The sequence below is a fragment of the Acanthochromis polyacanthus genome, chromosome 7 (genome assembly GCF_021347895.1).
Source record: "Acanthochromis polyacanthus isolate Apoly-LR-REF ecotype Palm Island chromosome 7, KAUST_Apoly_ChrSc, whole genome shotgun sequence".
Taxonomy (NCBI): Eukaryota; Metazoa; Chordata; class Actinopteri; family Pomacentridae; genus Acanthochromis; species Acanthochromis polyacanthus.
This window is the reverse complement of record NC_067119.1, coordinates 7,939,993-7,958,053: the sequence shown is the minus strand read 5'-3', so window position 1 is coordinate 7,958,053 and position 18,061 is coordinate 7,939,993. Positions and strand designations below refer to the sequence as shown.

At 40.5% G+C, this 18,061-nt stretch overlaps 2 protein-coding genes across 3 annotated transcripts in view; one reads left to right on the top strand and one right to left on the bottom strand.

Annotated features, from left to right (window-relative positions):
• The first annotated feature begins 679 nt into the window (after positions 1–679).
• On the top strand, positions 680–9,425 carry zgc:101858 (uncharacterized protein LOC449555 homolog). The gene is made up of 8 exons (XM_022197258.2): positions 680–810; positions 932–1,102; positions 1,862–2,040; positions 7,010–7,103; positions 7,210–7,279; positions 7,383–7,419; positions 7,590–7,653; positions 9,213–9,425. Exons 1-8 carry the CDS (start codon positions 787–789, stop codon positions 9,369–9,371), a joined length of 798 nt encoding a protein of 265 aa, XP_022052950.1. The 5' UTR covers positions 680–786; the 3' UTR covers positions 9,372–9,425.
• Positions 9,426–9,604: 179 nt separating this feature from the next.
• The window catches only part of col27a1b (collagen, type XXVII, alpha 1b), a 92,025-nt gene continuing 83,568 nt past the window's right edge, over positions 9,605–18,061 (bottom strand). Inside the window, exons 52-61 of one of the 2 annotated variants that reach the window (XM_022197257.2) lie at positions 17,995–18,048; positions 17,857–17,892; positions 17,287–17,304; positions 17,112–17,147; positions 15,930–15,956; positions 15,737–15,802; positions 15,347–15,515; positions 15,154–15,263; positions 14,080–14,298; positions 9,605–11,065 (exon numbers count right to left, since the gene is read on the bottom strand). In XM_022197257.2, the coding sequence (XP_022052949.2) occupies positions 10,919–11,065; positions 14,080–14,298; positions 15,154–15,263; positions 15,347–15,515; positions 15,737–15,802; positions 15,930–15,956; positions 17,112–17,147; positions 17,287–17,304; positions 17,857–17,892; positions 17,995–18,048 (882 nt within the window). In that variant the 3' untranslated portion in view covers positions 9,605–10,918. Of the gene's footprint in view, positions 11,066–14,079; positions 14,299–15,153; positions 15,264–15,346; positions 15,516–15,736; positions 15,803–15,929; positions 15,957–17,111; positions 17,148–17,286; positions 17,305–17,856; positions 17,893–17,994; positions 18,049–18,061 lie in introns of those variants that run through there. The other variant, XM_051950948.1, reaches the window with a different exon arrangement.

The window sequence follows — 18,061 nt, the reverse complement described above, 5'->3', positions numbered from 1 at the left end:
ACCTTCTCCATGTTCTATATTAACCAATTCCGTAATTTTATACCACTTGAAAAAGCTTTAAAGGACCAGTTCAACTTATTTAATGCCATTTTCCACTTACTAGAAAGTGACTATAATGCCTACATAGTGACAGAGATGTTGATAATCTATCAAAATGACGATTTAGTTCATTATTTTCTTTGCTGATTATTTACTGTCCTTTGTTTTGTAAAATCTCACAAAGTGGTGAAATGTGTCGATCAGTCTCTCAAAGCTGAAGATGACGCTCTCATGACTTGTTTTCTGAACAACCCCAAAGAGATTCAGTTTACTGTCAGAAATAATGACAGAAACTATAGAATATTCACATTTAAAAGGCTTGAATCAGAGAAATTTGGCTTTTTCTCTCAAAAACAATGATGACAAATTGAATAGTTGTCAAACTGACTGATTGTTGCATCTCTACAATAAAACTGGCCTGATTGTAACTGCAAACATTTCTCTGGTCATACCTATTCAGTTTTGACAAGCACAAAAAGAGATACAGTTCTCTGTATTTGAACGTTAAGTCTATTTGATCCAAGTAAAAGCAGCTGTAGGTGTAAATAAACTGTGTTGTATTCAGTTTTTGGCAGAGGATATCTTTCTGCCACAACACCTGAAAAGAGAGTTGTAGTCCCTTCCCTATGGACTACAAATCAACGCACGAGCTGTGCGTCATTTTGCGTCATCGGTAGTGGACAGAGCATGGCGCACAGGCTGTAGGAAGTTCATGCAAAGTACACACATGCAAACACAGCAGAAATCATGGCCTCTGACGATGCATTTAAAGTAAGTCTGGTAGTTTTTGTCACTCGTTTCCAGTCGAGTGTGGAGTAAATACTCAATCTTTGCATGTTAAAGTGAAGTATACACATGTGATGGGGTCCTTCATTTGGCTTGTGTATTTTAGGTTTCTTCCCTGAAAGGTAAAGTGACCCTTATAACGGGTGCCAGCTCGGGCATCGGTGCAGGTACAAGCGTCCTGTTCGCTAAACTCGGAGCTGTGCTGGCGCTGAACGGCCGCGACGTGGAAAACCTGCAGAAAATAGCCAAACAGTGCACCGACTGTGGAGCTGCAGAGGTACACAAAAGTACACTTTCAAATTAGATTCAGAGTTTAACAGGTGTGCCGAAATGTTGACACGGTGCCAACATGTGGTGAAATGCAGTCGTTTGTGTGTAACTTTGACTTTAGAGAGATATTAAGGTGAGACACTTTAAATTTGTGCTTTTTTGAATGGAGTTTGGTATGAGCAAGTGTGAGGCTAAAAATCTCCTATTGATGATTAAGTTAATAAGGACGTTTGACATTTATTTTATGTCAAATTATCATTTCTGGAATTTCTTGCACATTTAAATGACTGTGCAATATATATTTCTCTTCACATATACTGGAATCTGCAGTATCAGTATCTACTCAGAAGAATCTATGCAAAAACAGTATTTTCAATTTTCAGATTTTCTGCTCATGGAAGATTCTGTGCAATATCTTTATTTTCCACATTCAGAGGAATCTGTGGAATATCGGAATATCTACACATGGAAGAATCTGCACAGCACTAAGGCATATTTCTTTTTTTATTTTACTTTTCTGCTACATTTTTGCAATATCCCTCTTTGCTTCTGTGAGACTGAAAATGTCCCCACTGTTGGATTAATAAAGGCTTATCTTATCTTATAGTATAAATAGTGGCCATTTTATTACCATTCTAACATTACTGCCTTTATTACAGTGATTTTTTTTAATCCTGTTTGTTCAGTTTTACTTGAATAACTTTGACACCTGCACTGAATTACCTCTAAAGCCACTGCTTAATGAGACATTGTGTTTGCTGTGCAGCCGTTGCTTGTTCCTGGAGACCTGACCGATGAGGAGACGGTGAAGAAGACGGTGGAGCAAACCATCGCTCGCTTCGGCCGCCTGGATGTTCTGGTCAATAGCGCTGGAATTCTGGCGATGGGCAGCATCGAGACAACAGACTTGGCTCAGTACGACAGAGTGATGAACATCAACGTCAGGTAAGGAAAGGCAACTTTATTTGTAGAGCACGATTCATACACAATGCAATTCAAAGCGTTTTACAATGGCGAAGAAATACATTCAGAAAAATGATTTAAAGGTAAGCATACATTAAAATCATAGAAATTAAGCATAAAAGTAGACATTCAGATCATAAAAGTGCATTAAAAGACAGGAAAATAGTTTGAGCGTCAAAGAGAAAGCTGCAGTAAACAATCTGGTTTTCAGACCTGATTTAAAAGAGCTTACAGATTGAGCAGATCTCAGGTATTCAGGAAGTTTGTTCCACAGGTGAGGAGCATAATAGCTGAATGCTGCTTCTCCATTTTTGGTTCTGGTTCTGGGAACTCCCAGTAAACCTGTCCCTGATGACCTGAGGGCTCTGGATGCTTCATATGCAGATAATAAGTCCAGGATGTGTTTTGGTCCAAGACATTCAGTGCTTTGTAGAACAAGAGTAAGATTTTGAACTCTATCCTGTAAATAACAGGAAGTCATTTGAGGACTGGTGAAAAATGGTGTTAGTTGGGACTCTCAGCGTTCTGGATCTGCTGCAGCTGCTTGATTGATTTCTTGTTAAGACCTGTAAAGACTCCATTACAATAATCTAACCTACTGAGAATATATGAGCAAGTTGCTCTGCGTCTTCTCTAGACAGGAAACCCTTGATTCTAGCAAGGTTCTTTAGGTGGTAATAGGCAAAGGTAACAGCTTTATTAAAATTCAGGTCGAAGTCATTAAAGCTCGTGTCCGGAGTTTGAATCGCAGCGTCTCCCAAAACACTGTTGGTCCCACCCTCCCTCTGATTTCGCCCCTTTATTTGTGCACGCGCGAAGTACATGAGATAAGTGCCCAGAGTGCTGCAGCATCTTGCCTGTTTTGCTGTTTTCCACTCTTCTACATTTAGTACATTTAGTAAATAATAAAGGAATTACATTAGAATGCTGTATTGAGTCTAACTTGTCCTAATACCAAAATAACATGAATCTGCTAGGACGAACAAGTAAAGTTTAAATATGTGATTACACTCGTGTATCCCTCTCGATGACGTTGTTTATCAAACTTAGTGCATTTACGCGTGTATATGTGTTACATTGTTTATTTATTTCTATCTAGAGTTCAGAATTGCATGACTCCTCTGACGAAGAGTATGTCCCAGACGCCCCAACATCTTCCTCCAGAGGTCGGGCATCTAAACGAAGCCGTCAGGCGGGCTATGGAGGCCGTGGTCGGGGAGCGACGCGAGCACCCCGAGCCAAAAAACGTCCTGCAGTCTCTTGGCCTGACAAGCCGTGGGATTGGTAACTTTTCTGGAAGTTGCTGATCCCTGATGCTCTCTCCTCCACAAGCAAAACAAATGTGCGCACGGTTGCGTAGTGCGTAGCTCGCCCACCTCTGCATGGGCTTGCTTGCTGTGCGCGTAACCGTTGATTGACAGCATGACAAAGCTGAAGCTCGAACTTGATTGGTCGGCAGCGACCGGCGCTTTTTGGAATAACATGGGGGTCTATGAGAGGAAGGCGGAGCTCAGGAATAAATTTTCATATCGCGTTATTCTAACTTTATATTATAGTATCGAACTAGACTAACACATTTAAGCTTTGTTAAAAAAATGATACATAAATTGAAAACAAACGGAAACTCCGAACAGCAGCTTTAATGACACCAAGGTTTCTGGCTTGATTTGTAACTTTGACTGACATGGAGTCAAGGTAAGCACTGATTTTTTTACCTTTCATTTCTGGCGCCAAATACAATCACTTCAGTCTTGTCTGCATTGAGCTGGAGAAAACTTTGACACATCCACTCACTTATTTGATGGATACACTTACTGAGAGAAAGTAAAGGACTGTAGTCATATGATGACATTGAAATATAAAGCTGTGTGTCATCTGCATAAGTGTTGTAAGAGATGGAATGATGTTCTATTATCTGAGGAAGGGGCAACATGTAGATATTGAATAGAAGAGGCCCCAGAATGGACCCCTGAGGAACAACGCACGTTATCTTTGTTTTCTCGGACTTATAGTTCCCAAGCTTGCAGGTCAAACAAAAGCAATGGAGTTGAGTGAGTGTGGAGTGCACCAGAAGTTGCTCAGAAAAAATTACAATAGCAAGAGAATAAATGCAGTGCCTAACAGCGCAGTAAAAGGAAATATGTATGAATACCACACCGAAATACAAATAAGAAAAGTAAGAAGTAATACTGATATGGATACTGAAGTAGTAATGCAATACTGCACATAAAAATGAAATATCACACACAATACTAACAGATATTTCACATACTAATAAGAAATTAACATTAAATAAGGAATGGCAGGTGATGGTGATGGCTCATACAGTGTTATTTTTTTGAAATTGGTTGACTAAAAATGTTTGGATTGAAGAATGGGGCAGGAGAAATGCAGTATAGTTCAGGAATATGATCTATTGTTAGGACTGAGTAGAAGAATTAGACTGAATTAAGAATAAATCCTACTTGTGCACCTTTTGCTACAGGATGGATTTAACTTTTTTAAAGATAAGATGAGATAGAACTTAATTTACCCTAAAAAATACAATTGCAAGAGAAAAAATGCCGTTCGTAATTGAAAAACAATAGGATAAAAGTATGAGACATCATTAAAATACATGCAAGTAAGGTAAAATAATACTAAAATACAAAAAGTAAGAACTAATATTGGAGATGATGCTGATGTAGTAATGCAATATTACACATGCAAATGAAACATTTCACTTACAAATAAGAAATAATGCAATTTACACTGATATTATAGTTCAGATTTAAATGCGCAGTGTTTCAGCTGTTCTCCCTGCAGAAGTTGGAGGATTTAGGCAGTTTCACGGTAGAAAAGACCTTCTTATAAATCAAGAGACACAAATTGAATGTCACATCAAAATGAAGCAAGATCTAACAACTCAAAGCCTTTATAGAATAAAGAATAATAATTAAAAAAATTCTGAGTCTTCATACTTTCAAAAGCAAATTCTCAATTTTATGCGAGAGAAAAGAATGGAGAGAAAAACAGATTTAATTTACACATTATACACGTATATTTCATCCCAGTTAAATGCTAACTTCTCATCTTCCCTCAGTTTCAATTAACCTTTACCATCATTCCGATATTTCTAACACCATTATCTCAGCTTGGGATCTGCTTTGGGTTCCTTTCTCATGCAGCTCACTGATACCTCAAATAGTAGATTATTTGTATGTAAAGATGTGTCATATATTGTTGTTTCATTGTTGTTTTCATTAAAACAAATACTTGCTTCCATATTGTGTCACTCCTTGCTTTTCCTTTTTCCCCTTCCCTTTCTATTTAACCGCATTGATTGTGCACCAAGACCAGAGATAACCACCCGCAGTGTAACTCTGCTGTTATTCTACAGAATGAGGCCTGATTGTGTTGACATGTAGATAAGCCCGGTTGAGGTCTTAGTATAAATGTTTTTCTCTTTCTTCACAAGCCAAGTCAATCCATTCGCTTACCGATGATGCATCCTTCCTGAGCCTTTATCTGCTATTTGCGAGCCACTAATAACATTCTCTGCAGGTATTTATCTTGTTCTGCCCACTGGAGCGCTTCCAGGTCACAGAGATGCATTATTCTGATGTCAAATGTAATTTTCATCCTAAAAACTGCCTCCTGGAATCTGTAATCATTCCAGAGACTAGCAAGACCTGGATAATCAACTCTGAAAAGTGTCATTGTGGCCAGAAAAATGACATTTTGAATATTGCCTGAATTTTTCCATCCACCCATTATCTATACACCACTTAATCCTCATTAGAGTAGGGGAGGCTGGAGTCTATCCCAGATGACTTAGGGTGAAGGTAAGAGACACCCTGGACAGGCCGCCAGTTACATATCTACACATAAGGCGCTTTTCCATTAGCACCTACTTGACTCGACTTGGCTTGACTCGACTCGGTTCAGGTTGTTTTCCATTGCAACTGAGCACCATGTCATCGTGGGTGGAGTCATCATAGCATGGCGGCCCAGCCACTGAGTTAGCGTTGACGGCTAACTAGCTAGCTTGTTGTCTGCATACAGGAGACAACGACGTTACTTTCAAAATATACTTGTTTGTTTAAGCGAGCAACATTTTTTTGGACACATCTTAAGGAAGGAGACCCTGGAATATATCATTACAGCTGGAAAAATTAACGGGAAGAGAGGACGAGGCAGACAGAGAGTAAAAATGATAGATGGACTGACATCATGGCTACGTATGGAACGGGCAACAGTCACAATTCAGATGTCAAAAGATCGGAGGAGCTGGAGAGAAATGATCACCTACGCTGAATGACATGGCACTTGACTGTTTAAAGTGAGCTTGCCACCAATGGGATAATTAATGTAAAGTCACAAAACACTGACTGGTTTTTGTGAAGGAGTTGCTCTCATGTGTCGTCACTCCCTGTCCAATCAGTGGCCTGCACTCTGTAGATGTCACATTATCGGCTCGACCTAGCTTGCTTGGAACCCCGGCCGAGTAGGTACTAAAATAGTACCAGGTACTACGTCCTTTTGAAATTGAATAGGATTTTTTATAGTTCATATAAACTAGTGTAGGACTGGACACTGCAATCAATCAATTTGTGTGGTAAACTAAGACAAACATTTAAACGAAACTGTAGGACAAAAAACAGAAAGCATGCTGTGCTCACCCACAGATTTGTGTAGAGAGGACATCAGCCCACGCTGGCGTAAATCCACAGGAACATTAGTCCGGTGGCAGCGCTCAGCAGCCAGCTAATCTAAATGTCGCGGGATGGATGTGTGGTTATTGGTGTGATGCTGCTGTTATCGCACTGATGGATCCAGTCACAGATGTTGGGATGTAATCGTCCCTGACAGTCTCGAGAAGACGAAAAATTGACGATGGTGCAAAGTCATAACTTTGTATTTAGTGTTGAAGTGTATTTCTTTTCCCGAGCTTTTGATTTTCATATTGCAGGTCTGTTTATCACCTGACTCAACTTTGTGTGCCGCATCTGATCAAGACCAAAGGCTCCATTGTCAACGTATCCAGCGTCAACGGACAGAGATCAGTGAGTTTTATGCATCTCAGCTCTAGATTTCAACACCACCATCTATATGTAGTTTTTTTTTTTTTTCAAGAATCTGTATTAAGATGTGTGATTATTCTCTCTGTAGTTCCCCGGAGTTTTGGCTTATTGCATGTCCAAGTCAGCCATCGACCAGTTTACACGTTGTATAGCACTTGGTGAGTTGAGCCTTTTTATCCTCATACGTATATACAGTATATACTCTAAAAGTTCAAAATAGCACTTTAGCACAAAATATCAACCACCTGCTTTATATTTCAGAGCTGGCGTCAAAGCAAGTCAGGGTGAACTCTGTCTGGTACGTGAAATAAGCATTTCATTGTGGCACAGGTTCACTTTTACGTTCACATTCCTCCCCAATCTTTTTTTAGTTTATGTGCCATTTGATGTGATTGTGATTGATGCCATTCCTGTTGAAACAGAGCATTTCTCTTGTACTGTTTTATATTACTGGTTTTATCCCTGCAGTCCTGGTGTGATCATCACAGACGTCCACAAGAGAGCAGGACTGGATGAGGAGCAGTACGCTCAGGTAACACTTCATGATATTGCATACTGACACATAGTGCAATGTGGTGGAAATCCATTTTTATTGCGTTTTGTGGTTGTTATAAAGCTGAAGGTGTAAAGTAAAAGATGTTAGGATATGAAAATGTTTACTTCTGCCATTCTTCAAGCCCTGCCTACACAACTGGCATGGATCACCAACTTTAAATCAGTATTAATCTTACTGAACTCTAGTTTAAACTTTGAATCTTAGAATCACATCAGGCTTATTATCCCCCGCCTCCACAAAGTGGAAAAGGGGGATATAGGTTTGGCCTCCGTCCGTCCGTGCTTCCGTGCCTCCGTCCGTCCGTCCGTCCATCCGTCCGTGCTTCCGTGCCTCCGTCCGTCCGTGCGTCCGTCCGACCGTCCGCGATGAAGGGGACAGCTTTTCTCGGAAACTATTACAGCTAGGATTACGAAATAGTGTGTAGCTTCACACCATGGACACCTTGATCAAGTTCGAAAATTAGACCTGTGGGATAATATTTAACAGAGTTATGGCCCTTGATCACTAGCTTGGATATAGACTCATAGACATCACACGTGGCGGGGGATATTGATGACCATGTCGTCTTGTTTATTTTCTATATCTGCCTACACTAACTCTAAAATCTCTCAGCCTCGAGCAAAACACACCCAATCTTCTGCCTATTGACCACAAGAGTGAACACAAATCTTTTAGAGACCAATTCGGTTGGACAGTGTTTACATCTGTTTACTTCTCTCCTGCTCTCTGTGCTCACACAGTGATTTTAATGCAGCCCAATTCCCAATAAAGCTATTCTCATTTTCATATACTGCTGTTTCTGTTGCCAGACAACAGAATGACTGTAAAATAGTTGCTGAAATGCCGAGCTCCACAGTTAAAATGCTGATTTTGTAAAGGCAGCATTGTCTGACAACTTTACCCTACACATCGGCTAAAACCGGTGAATTCAACCATGTTTCCAAGGAAGATTGTCTCGCTAGAAGCAACGGAAAGTTTAAGTCTAAATTGATCCAGATGCAATAAAAAAACCCCACTAAAATCTCCATGTTTTTCCATTTCAAAATAGAAAATAATAGTTTTTCATATAAAAAATACTGTTTTATGCAGTCTTTACCCATTGCAAAACTACTTACTCCAGATTTGACTCACCTAAGCTCACTGGCTTTCGATCTAGACTTGGTCTGAAGTGGTCCAGATGCAAAAACAAAAAAACTCAGAAAATCTCCCATGTTTTTACATTATACCACAAAAATCAGGATTTTTCCAAAAAAAAAAATGTTTTATCGATTCTGTGGCCTTTGCAAGTATGACAATCTATTCCAGATTTAACTCATCCAAGCTCACTGATGTGTGATCTGGACTTGGTTCAATGTTCATTCACTTTTACCTGTCAAACGATCAGTGTATGTCTTTCTAAAAGTGAAGTCATCCAAAATCCCGTGATATGTTTTTATTTCTTTGAGCAACTAGCAAATGCATCTAAACATAGCCAAAAGAATTATCCTTTATTATGCATTCCTTATCCTTCTTCTGTGCTTTTCTTTGACCACCAGTTTCTTGCCAAGTGTAAGCAGACCCACGCTCTCGGACGACCAGGCGAGGTGGACGAAGTGGCACACAGCATCGCCTTCCTGGCATCTGACGCCGCCAGCTTCATCACCGGAGTCAACCTTCCCATCGATGGGGGTCGCCACGCCATGTGCCCAAGATAAGACCAAATATACAAACATACAGCAATCTGCTAATATAGTACTTTGAAACAAGAAGTCTGCTTGTGTTTTTGTGTTTCATATCCTGCATTCAGTTTAATGCCACTAAAAGGAAAAAAGTTTCACACTTGGCAGTTCCGTGTGTGAAAATAACAGATGGAAACTAAGAAACATTTGATGTGGTCACTTCATGAAGTTTCCTTTAATGAACAGAAACTGAGAGCTGCGTTTCAACAGAGGTTTCAAGACTTTTATTGATTTACCTGGCAAGTCGTTAAGACTTCATTCACGCTGCATAAAATGACCAAACACTGTGAGCTCATGTACCGTGGTAGTTTAGAGTTGTGTAGTTATGCAAGAAATCCTCTGAGTTCAACCATCCTTGCCTCATATTTTATAATAACCTTTAAAGCTCCAAATCACCCAAGAATGAACTGAAAGCACGACTTCCTCGCCGCCTGGTTTTTTGAGCTAATCAGAATTTAAATAATCTTTAAATAGAATCCACTGATAATAAAAGGTTGCATAATTATACATTTACATTTCGACAAAATAAACTTAACTTATAGTGTCGGACTCGTAACGAAGAATATTGAAAGTGTTAAAGTAATACCTTGAACATACCTGCGTGTTTATTTTACAGTCTTCCCTTTTGAAAGCACAGACGTGACTTTTTGCCGAGAGTTTCTGGTACGAGTGTCAACTGTTGCAGCACCAAGGTGTCACCTCTGGATTAGATCGGGTAAAGGTGTGAGATGAGAGGTGCAGTACGAGGTAGCATCTTGACACTTGTTTTTTTTTTTTTTTTTTCAGTTCATACTGTCGAAATCTTAACATTGAAAGCACCACACAGCAGTTGTTTGTGTGAAGACGTCCATATAAACGTGGGGTCTCTCAGCTTAGACAGTTCAGAGGCTCAAAAAAAAGACTCGCCCGGAGACAGTACGTACAGATGTGTGTCTGAGGCACACTGTTTACCTGAATGAGTGATTTGACGTTGAAACCGTGTATCCCTAAAGGCTGTGGAACAATAACTATTGCACTTTATATTACAATATACAGTACATATACATGTATAAATAATACTTTTAAAAAATTAAAATAGGTGGTGTTGAATTTGCAGATGTAACTGTACAGATCTCTTAAAAAATGTGTAGTTTTTTTGCTATCAGACCGTGAAGAAAATATGATACAACATGGTCCAAAGAGATGAAAGAGTCGCTCATATTACTTCCTTCCAAAAGGGGCATCCAGGTGTTGCGAGTCTCTGGAAACCAAAAAAAAAAAGAGAGCTTATTATTGTTTTCCATAGGCTGATTAATGCCAGAAGTCTTATCGCTGCAATCCCAATGATCCGTCTTTATCTGGCGACCCTCCTGTTTCTGCAGTCCAAGCATATTTTGTGTAGAGAAAATGAGGAGGGGGGCAGGTTTGTTGTTCCGGAAAAACCACGGAACAGAAGTCTCTCTCGCCCACCCCCTCCAACAAATCCAAAAATCTTCCATGCAGTCGCTCCTCTAGGGGAGGATTCGGGCCGCTCCACAGGGCCTTTACAGGAAGCACACAGGTCCAACCTCGAGGTGATAGCGTGCGCCGGGATCTGCGGTCGGCAGGTTGTAGACGTCCACTATGGGGAGTAAGTTTGGGTCCTGGCTCTGGAAGATGAAGTGCGTCTGATGCCAGCGTCCATCTTTCATCTGAAAGGTAGGATTGAATTATGTCACTGTGTTCCGTTAGATATTTCTGCCTTCACTTTATAGAACAGAGACAAATGAAATTCTATTTGCACAGCAGAAACGTACAGTTATATAGCAACTTGGCCGATTTGAATAATGCACCACTTACTCTGGATAATCCACAGACATCAGTGGGAGCAGCTTTCATTAGAACTACTTTCTACCAAAGAAACCCAGAGACCTCTGATAATGAGGCCTGTGCATTATCCAGAGTAACAGGGTCGATGTTTATGGAAAAAACATGAGCGTGGTTTCATTTTTTTCATGCCGGGATGAGGATGAAATATTCAATCTCATAGAGTTACTACTGATACTTCAGAGTCCCTTAAAGGTCACAGCGAGGACTTTTTTGAAGACTACTTTTGCGTTACCTTCCAATACTTTTACTTTTTCCCCAGCATCAACTCAATCTTTGAATTATGAATGTTTTGCACTAAAAAACCCATGCAATGTCAATTTTTCTACATGTACTAGAATATATGCCATTTCCATAGTTTTCTACTTAGGTACAACCACAAAATCCATGCAGTACCACTGATATGTGGTACTGCATGGATTTTGTGGTTTTTTGTGGATTTTGTGCATGGTATTTATGTGTTTTTATGCACAATATTGTTTTTATGTGTTTTTTGTGCAATACTGGTAGCGCAGCTTTAAGTCCAACACAAATTTCCCCAAGTGGGACAATAAAGTATATTGAAATTGAAATATGTGCGATAATGGCAACCCCTTGACGCCTGAATTTATTTACAATTAAATAAAAACTTTTTTTTTGCGTCTTTTTGCTTTTCAGCTGATGCTAAAATAAGTGGAGATTGTTAATTTGTCTATTGCAAATGGAACAGATAAATAATAATAACAGATATATAATAATTAGGTCTCACTCTGACCAGTCCTACGAGAAACTAGTGCTTGCAAAAAGTTCCGAGGTACGTATTGAATATGCACAAACCAGCATTGGCTACATCTCTTGGCTACAGATTCAATGAAAGTAGTACAGTATGTTGCGAATTCGCGACAATAGGCGTCAAGGGGTTAATTTTACAACTCGCACTTACATACACTACCAGTCATAAGTTTGGGCACACCTTCTCATTCAGTGCTTTTTTAAAAATTTGTATTATTTTCTACATTATAGAGTAATACTGAAGGTTAACACTTTTTTGTTTACAACATAATCCCATATGTATTCTTTTATAGTTTCGATGTCTTCAGTATTAATCTACAATATTTAAAATAATCAAATAAAAGCCACTGAATGAGAAGGTGTGTCCAAACTTCTGACTGGTATTTTGCTTTATTTTTATGCTACATTCCTTAAATGCTTGCACTATCTTCGCTGCTGTAACACTGCACATTTCCCCACGGTGTGATTAATAGTCTTATCTTATGTGCTTTATATTCCTTCTTAGCCACATGAACAGTTCTTATGTTGGTCCAGCCCAGTTATAATGCACTGCCGTTTAGGGAAACATTCTAAATCCTACAGGAAGGATGTGATATTTGCATTTAGAGCTCATTATTCATTCCAAAATGCCATTTTCTGACACCATCCAGCTGCTTCTTGTGAGCGCAGCTGCTGGATCTTGGCCTGACTGGGATGGTGAAGCTGTGCCTGCGATACATGGTCATAGTTTGGGCTTTTTAAGCCGTGCTTCTATAGATAATGTCCAGCTGCTGCTATTTGTACCTGCGGTGCTTCTGTGTGTGTTTGTTCAGGAGTTCAGGGATACAGCAGCTTCACTACAACGCTCAGCCAGCAAAAACTGTCAGTGCCGCTGCATGTAGTCAGAGTTCCAGCCTTTAGAAAGGAATGTGTCACAACCATAATAGCAACAATGGCCACAGCCTTGGCTACGGTGACAGCTGTGTCATCCCAAGGCTGCGGTCGTAGAGTTTGGCTCAGCAGTGAGAGAACCGCTGAACCAGCTGCTCCAGCTCTCTTTCCTAATGCAGTGGTACAGACTAGTACCTGAGGGTGTGACTGAGTGTAGTTGGTATCACAGTACAGCTCATACAGTTGTGACTTGAGTGCATCCTCAGTTACTATCATGACACATTCATGCCGTTAACACTGACTACTACCTGCAGCTGGCTGAAATCCCTGATCATCTGTCACAGAAGCAAACCAGGTACATGCAGACGTCTCCTTAGAACCACACAGCCTCAGCAGTCAGAGCAGCTGCAGCTCCACAAGCAGCAGCTGGATGGCTTCAGCCATTTCAGAATGAATAATGAGCAATAAATGCATCGCGTGAGGCATCGCATCATCTCTACTTTCCGCACAATCTGCAGACTGGTTCCCTGAGCAGGCTGTGTTTTATAAGCAGACTGGGCCAGCATGTCAACCGTTCATATGGATCAGAGGGAATGTAAAGCACACGGCAGGGGAACATGACTGGAAAAAATTCTCGCTGTGACCCTTGCAGTGTTTTATAAGGTATTTAGAGAAAAGTGAGAAAATATGTTTCATTTCTGGCCAAGTATAAAGCTGGGGCAAGAAGGAAATTTACAGACTGGAAGGAGAAAGAAAATAGCTAGACTGGTTCGGCGTGCATCTCTGTAAAAAATGCACTAATCAAGCAAAACTGTAAAAACACCAGCTTAAGTTTTTGCAGGAAGCTGTTCTTTTAACTCCATGAGTGCCTGACAAGACATCTTTAAAGTACATTAAGTCCCTATAAAGACCTGTTGATTCTACATTTCTTGCAATAGATCCAATAAATATGGCTTGTGTTCATTAGTGGTAATACTAAGTAGAGTTTCTTTCAACTTTGAAGAGAGTAAAGCTCGGCATTTCCCCATTACTCATCCTTCTATGAAGCTAACTCTTGCTTCATACTTGCAAAAAAACTTGAGAGCACTATTGGTTTTCTCATCTAGTTCGCAGCAAAAAAGCAACTAAGTCAAAGGGTGTTGACATTCTGGACATTTTGAAGCATTGATTTTCATGTAGTAACAGTAGCAGCACATACCCAGCAGTCGTCTCTGGGTATGAGCGGTTCCAGGAGGTCTCCGGCCCGAATCTTCTCCCCGGTCCAGGCCTTGAAACTCACAGCTCTAGATGAGGGTTGCATTGAGGGTCCTGCTGCCCACACAGACGCGTTGAGGCAGTGGATGAAGATGTGCTGAACGGCCTCGGTGCTCAGAAGGTGGATGAAGTTCATCTGGATGCGACCCACTCCAATCTCCAACTGTGAAGGGAGTGGGTTTGTGTCAAGACTGTGACAAAATGGCATGAAAACCAAATGTCATGTTTACCTGCTAATTCTGATCTCACATAAAGTTTGATCACAGTTTTTTGGCGTATCCAGTCCAATGCTCAACTCAACTGAAAGAATTTGGCTAATTCAACAATGTTTTTCTCAGCTATAATTTATCATTTTTTATGAGCATTCCTAATCAGTATTAATTTAAGAGTTTGTTTTTGTAGTGGACAAACATGACCCTAATCAATCTGAAAGTTGATAACAGGCTTGAGTTCTGCATTGAATTTCCATAAGTTGCATCTGGATCACAGATTGGGCCTTAAGCACGGGCAACTATCCCAATTATTTCATTTGCGGTTTCTGCAGGAAATGGGTCAGTCCATATTTGTGTCATTGTGCGCGATATGGTGCTTTGTTGAAATATCCTGCGGCTGGAATACATAACTCCGTAACAAAGGGGATGAAGGGCAATCTAAGGTTTACTTGCCAACTGAATGCGCGTTTGATGGTGACTTGGCCAAGTCTGAAGACCAAATGGGACGCCTTAAGATTCACTGCTGGACTGATCCATCCAAATAGCACTAGAGTTTATCGTATGGAGCCAGAAAATGAACAGCTGTGCTCCTTTATTTATCGCTGCAGTGACATAATGCACACACATGGCTCATCTTCATCTATCATCTTAATCTCCACACTTCTTTACTTCTTGAGGAATCCTTATTAAGACAACATGACGAGAATCTTTTCCGCGAAGACATAAACAATCGTGGATTTCATCTTCATCCACTGTCTCCATAGTATCCATGTATTTAGATTATTTTAAAGAATCCAGAGCCGAACCTTGGACACTGTGACAGGTTTCAGGCACGTCTGTCCTCCACCGGTGAAGTTGCAGGTCACCTCAATGGTATCAGCAGCGCAGCCGAGGTTTGGATCGATCCAGTAAGTGCCTGTCAAAGAAGGCGACGACTTTAATTAACTGAAACTGAGCCACTTGGTGCACAGAAATGACCTGTTTGAGACGTCTCCTCACCGTCGTACATCCTCTGCTCACAGTTGTAGAGGTCTCGGCAGATTCGGGCAGGATTGTCACGGGTCCCCAGTGGGTTTTTAAGACTCTGGATCAGAGTGCTGAGATGCTGCAGGGTCTTAAAGATCTCAGTGCCCTGGTCCAGCATGGGCAGGTCCATGGTCTGGTAGTTCTGGTTTGAACAGACATAGTGGCATGAGGTGTCATTTCTATTATTTGTATCTTTTAGAAGCTTTTGGTTAAAACCTTTGTCTTCTCTGCTGTTGCAACAACCTAATTAATGTCTGTAGGGTGCCAGTTCTTCAAGCTCAAACAGAAATTCATATCACAAATAAGATAAGGATAGGAATATTCGGAAACTCAGTGCAACTTGCAGTTTCACTCAGAACCTACCTCTTGCCTCAGTGCAGCATGGGAATCGATAATGACTTGAAAAGCAGCACCAAGAGCTTCATTTCTCTGCCAGAAAAAGACAACAAGGCAGTAAGGTGACCTGAACTGTAGTCATTTACACTTTGTCATCATTCGTAGGGATTGGGGAACCAAGGAAATTGAGAACCAATTTTTACAAATAAAACATACTTACAAGTAAAAGGTCAGAACTGGGCAGACCCTAGAAATCAACACAAAAGAACCTGTATTATTACCATTTCCTTTTCTCTTGTCTGTACTTTTTAGCCAAACAATGGAGCAGTTGTGTAAATCCTAATCTACGCTGTCAGCGGTGATCAATTCCCACCCAATATGCAGATACTCACAGACTCAGCCATGATTGCTCAGGAAATGAGGCATGAATGCACAGGAAATAAAGCATGTCAAATGCAGAAAAGAAGAGCCGCAAGCTGAGAGCTATTTGTTTTCAATTACAGCAGGGTGGGAAAAGGCAGGTCTAAGTAGCTAGATTATCCTGGAAATAACACAATGTGTTTGCAGTTAAATTAGGGTATAGATGCACAAATATATATATTTTTAGGTTTTTTTTTTGTGAAGTAAAACATGCAACCAATTTTTCTTTAGCAAAACACATTCAGCTGTCTGTGAATTCACCAAGAAGCAACAGAAGAAGCAGTCAGTGGTGTAACCCAATCCTTACTTTTGAACAGTGCAGATCAGCTCATTATAGTAATGTTTGCCATGTATAATGAGCAACAGATTACAGCATTTTTGTTTTGTTTTTTAATACAAAAATTAGATTCGGTATCAAATGGAATTCTTTGGGAGGCATTTTGACTCTAAGTGATATTTGAGTCAAAACCTAGTCCTTTTGCTCTACTTAGTTCACTACACAACAGCAAAGTGCTACAAAGTTCCACTAAAAGTAATGGACACTCTTTTGAGGAAATAAATGTCCACACTTTTAAAGGAAAAAACAGATGTTTTGAGTCTAAAATAAAGGAAACACACTGTGTTAAACTGGAGCAGCCATATTTAAACTGAGGAGTGCCACTTATCAGGCACTTATAATGCAGTCTTGAGAGCCCTCGCCAGAAAGTTTCACCATCATTAATGCCTTGATCGCAACAATTCACGCCTCATTCATTAGTCTTGGGTTCTTAATAACCCTTTAAAATGCAACTGTGGAGGTGTCAGTATATATCTGGGACTGATATACTGTCTTTTTCTCAGAAACAATTGCTATAAATCACCCACACGTTGCTGGAAAATGTGATTTTTTCCACTTGTTAAGGCACTCAATTCTCGATTGAATTACTTAAAATGAAAATGTGTGACTCTTACCGTGTAAAATATACAAAGAGGAAGAACTCACCGGTGGTCCAGGTGGTCCACGAGGTCCAGGAGATCCCTGAAACACATTCCATCCCCAACATTAGGCTTCAAATTATTTATAACTCGGCCTTGATGAAAGATGATATAGTTCCTTCATTTGTTCCCACACTGTGCAAAGAATAATGATCAAGCTATGGAGGTGAATAATTACTCACTCTTGGTCCTTGCAACCCCTGTTGGAGATGAAAGAAAATGGAATCAATATTAATAAGCACACAATCCCACAATTATAAAACGAGAGCTGAGCAGATATTTCATTTCATCATGTACACTATAATGGCGTCTTTGTGCTGCCACTCCAACAGATGGTCTTTATCTACCACATTTTGTACTCCTATTGAATTTCCTTCTTTCCTCTTTGCAAGCGTACACTCAGAAATCTTATTTCCACACAGCAAATCCTATTTTCACACGGCAACAACCCCCATCCATGAATGTTGGCGTTTTTCAATAGTGAGGTGGTGAATTATGCCTGTGTACGAGCACTCAACAAACCTCTTAAAAAGCTTGAGATGAGCGAGCAGCCAACATTTATCACACTGACAGGATTTCCACAGCAGCTAAGTGTCACTGTGAGTGTAACAACAAACAGCGGAACACAATAGGAAATGAAAAGTGCTGGGGGGCAAAAGGAGGCTGAGTGCTGTGCTGTCTCCATACTAAGTATCCTATTCTGTGCTCACAGTACAGACAGAAAAGGATTCATCAAAAACAGCGCCACGCACCGTCTCCCCCCGACTTCCTTTGTCACCCTGGGGTCCCTGATGGAGAAAAAGAAGACAGAGGATCACTCCATCACTGCCAAAGCAGCACAGAGAAGTCACATAAAGCTTGGCAGATAGGATGAGATATGAGGTACATACAGGATGACCGCTGGGGCCAATGATGCCGACGGGGCCCAGAGCTCCCTCCATCCCCTGGAAAGCAGAG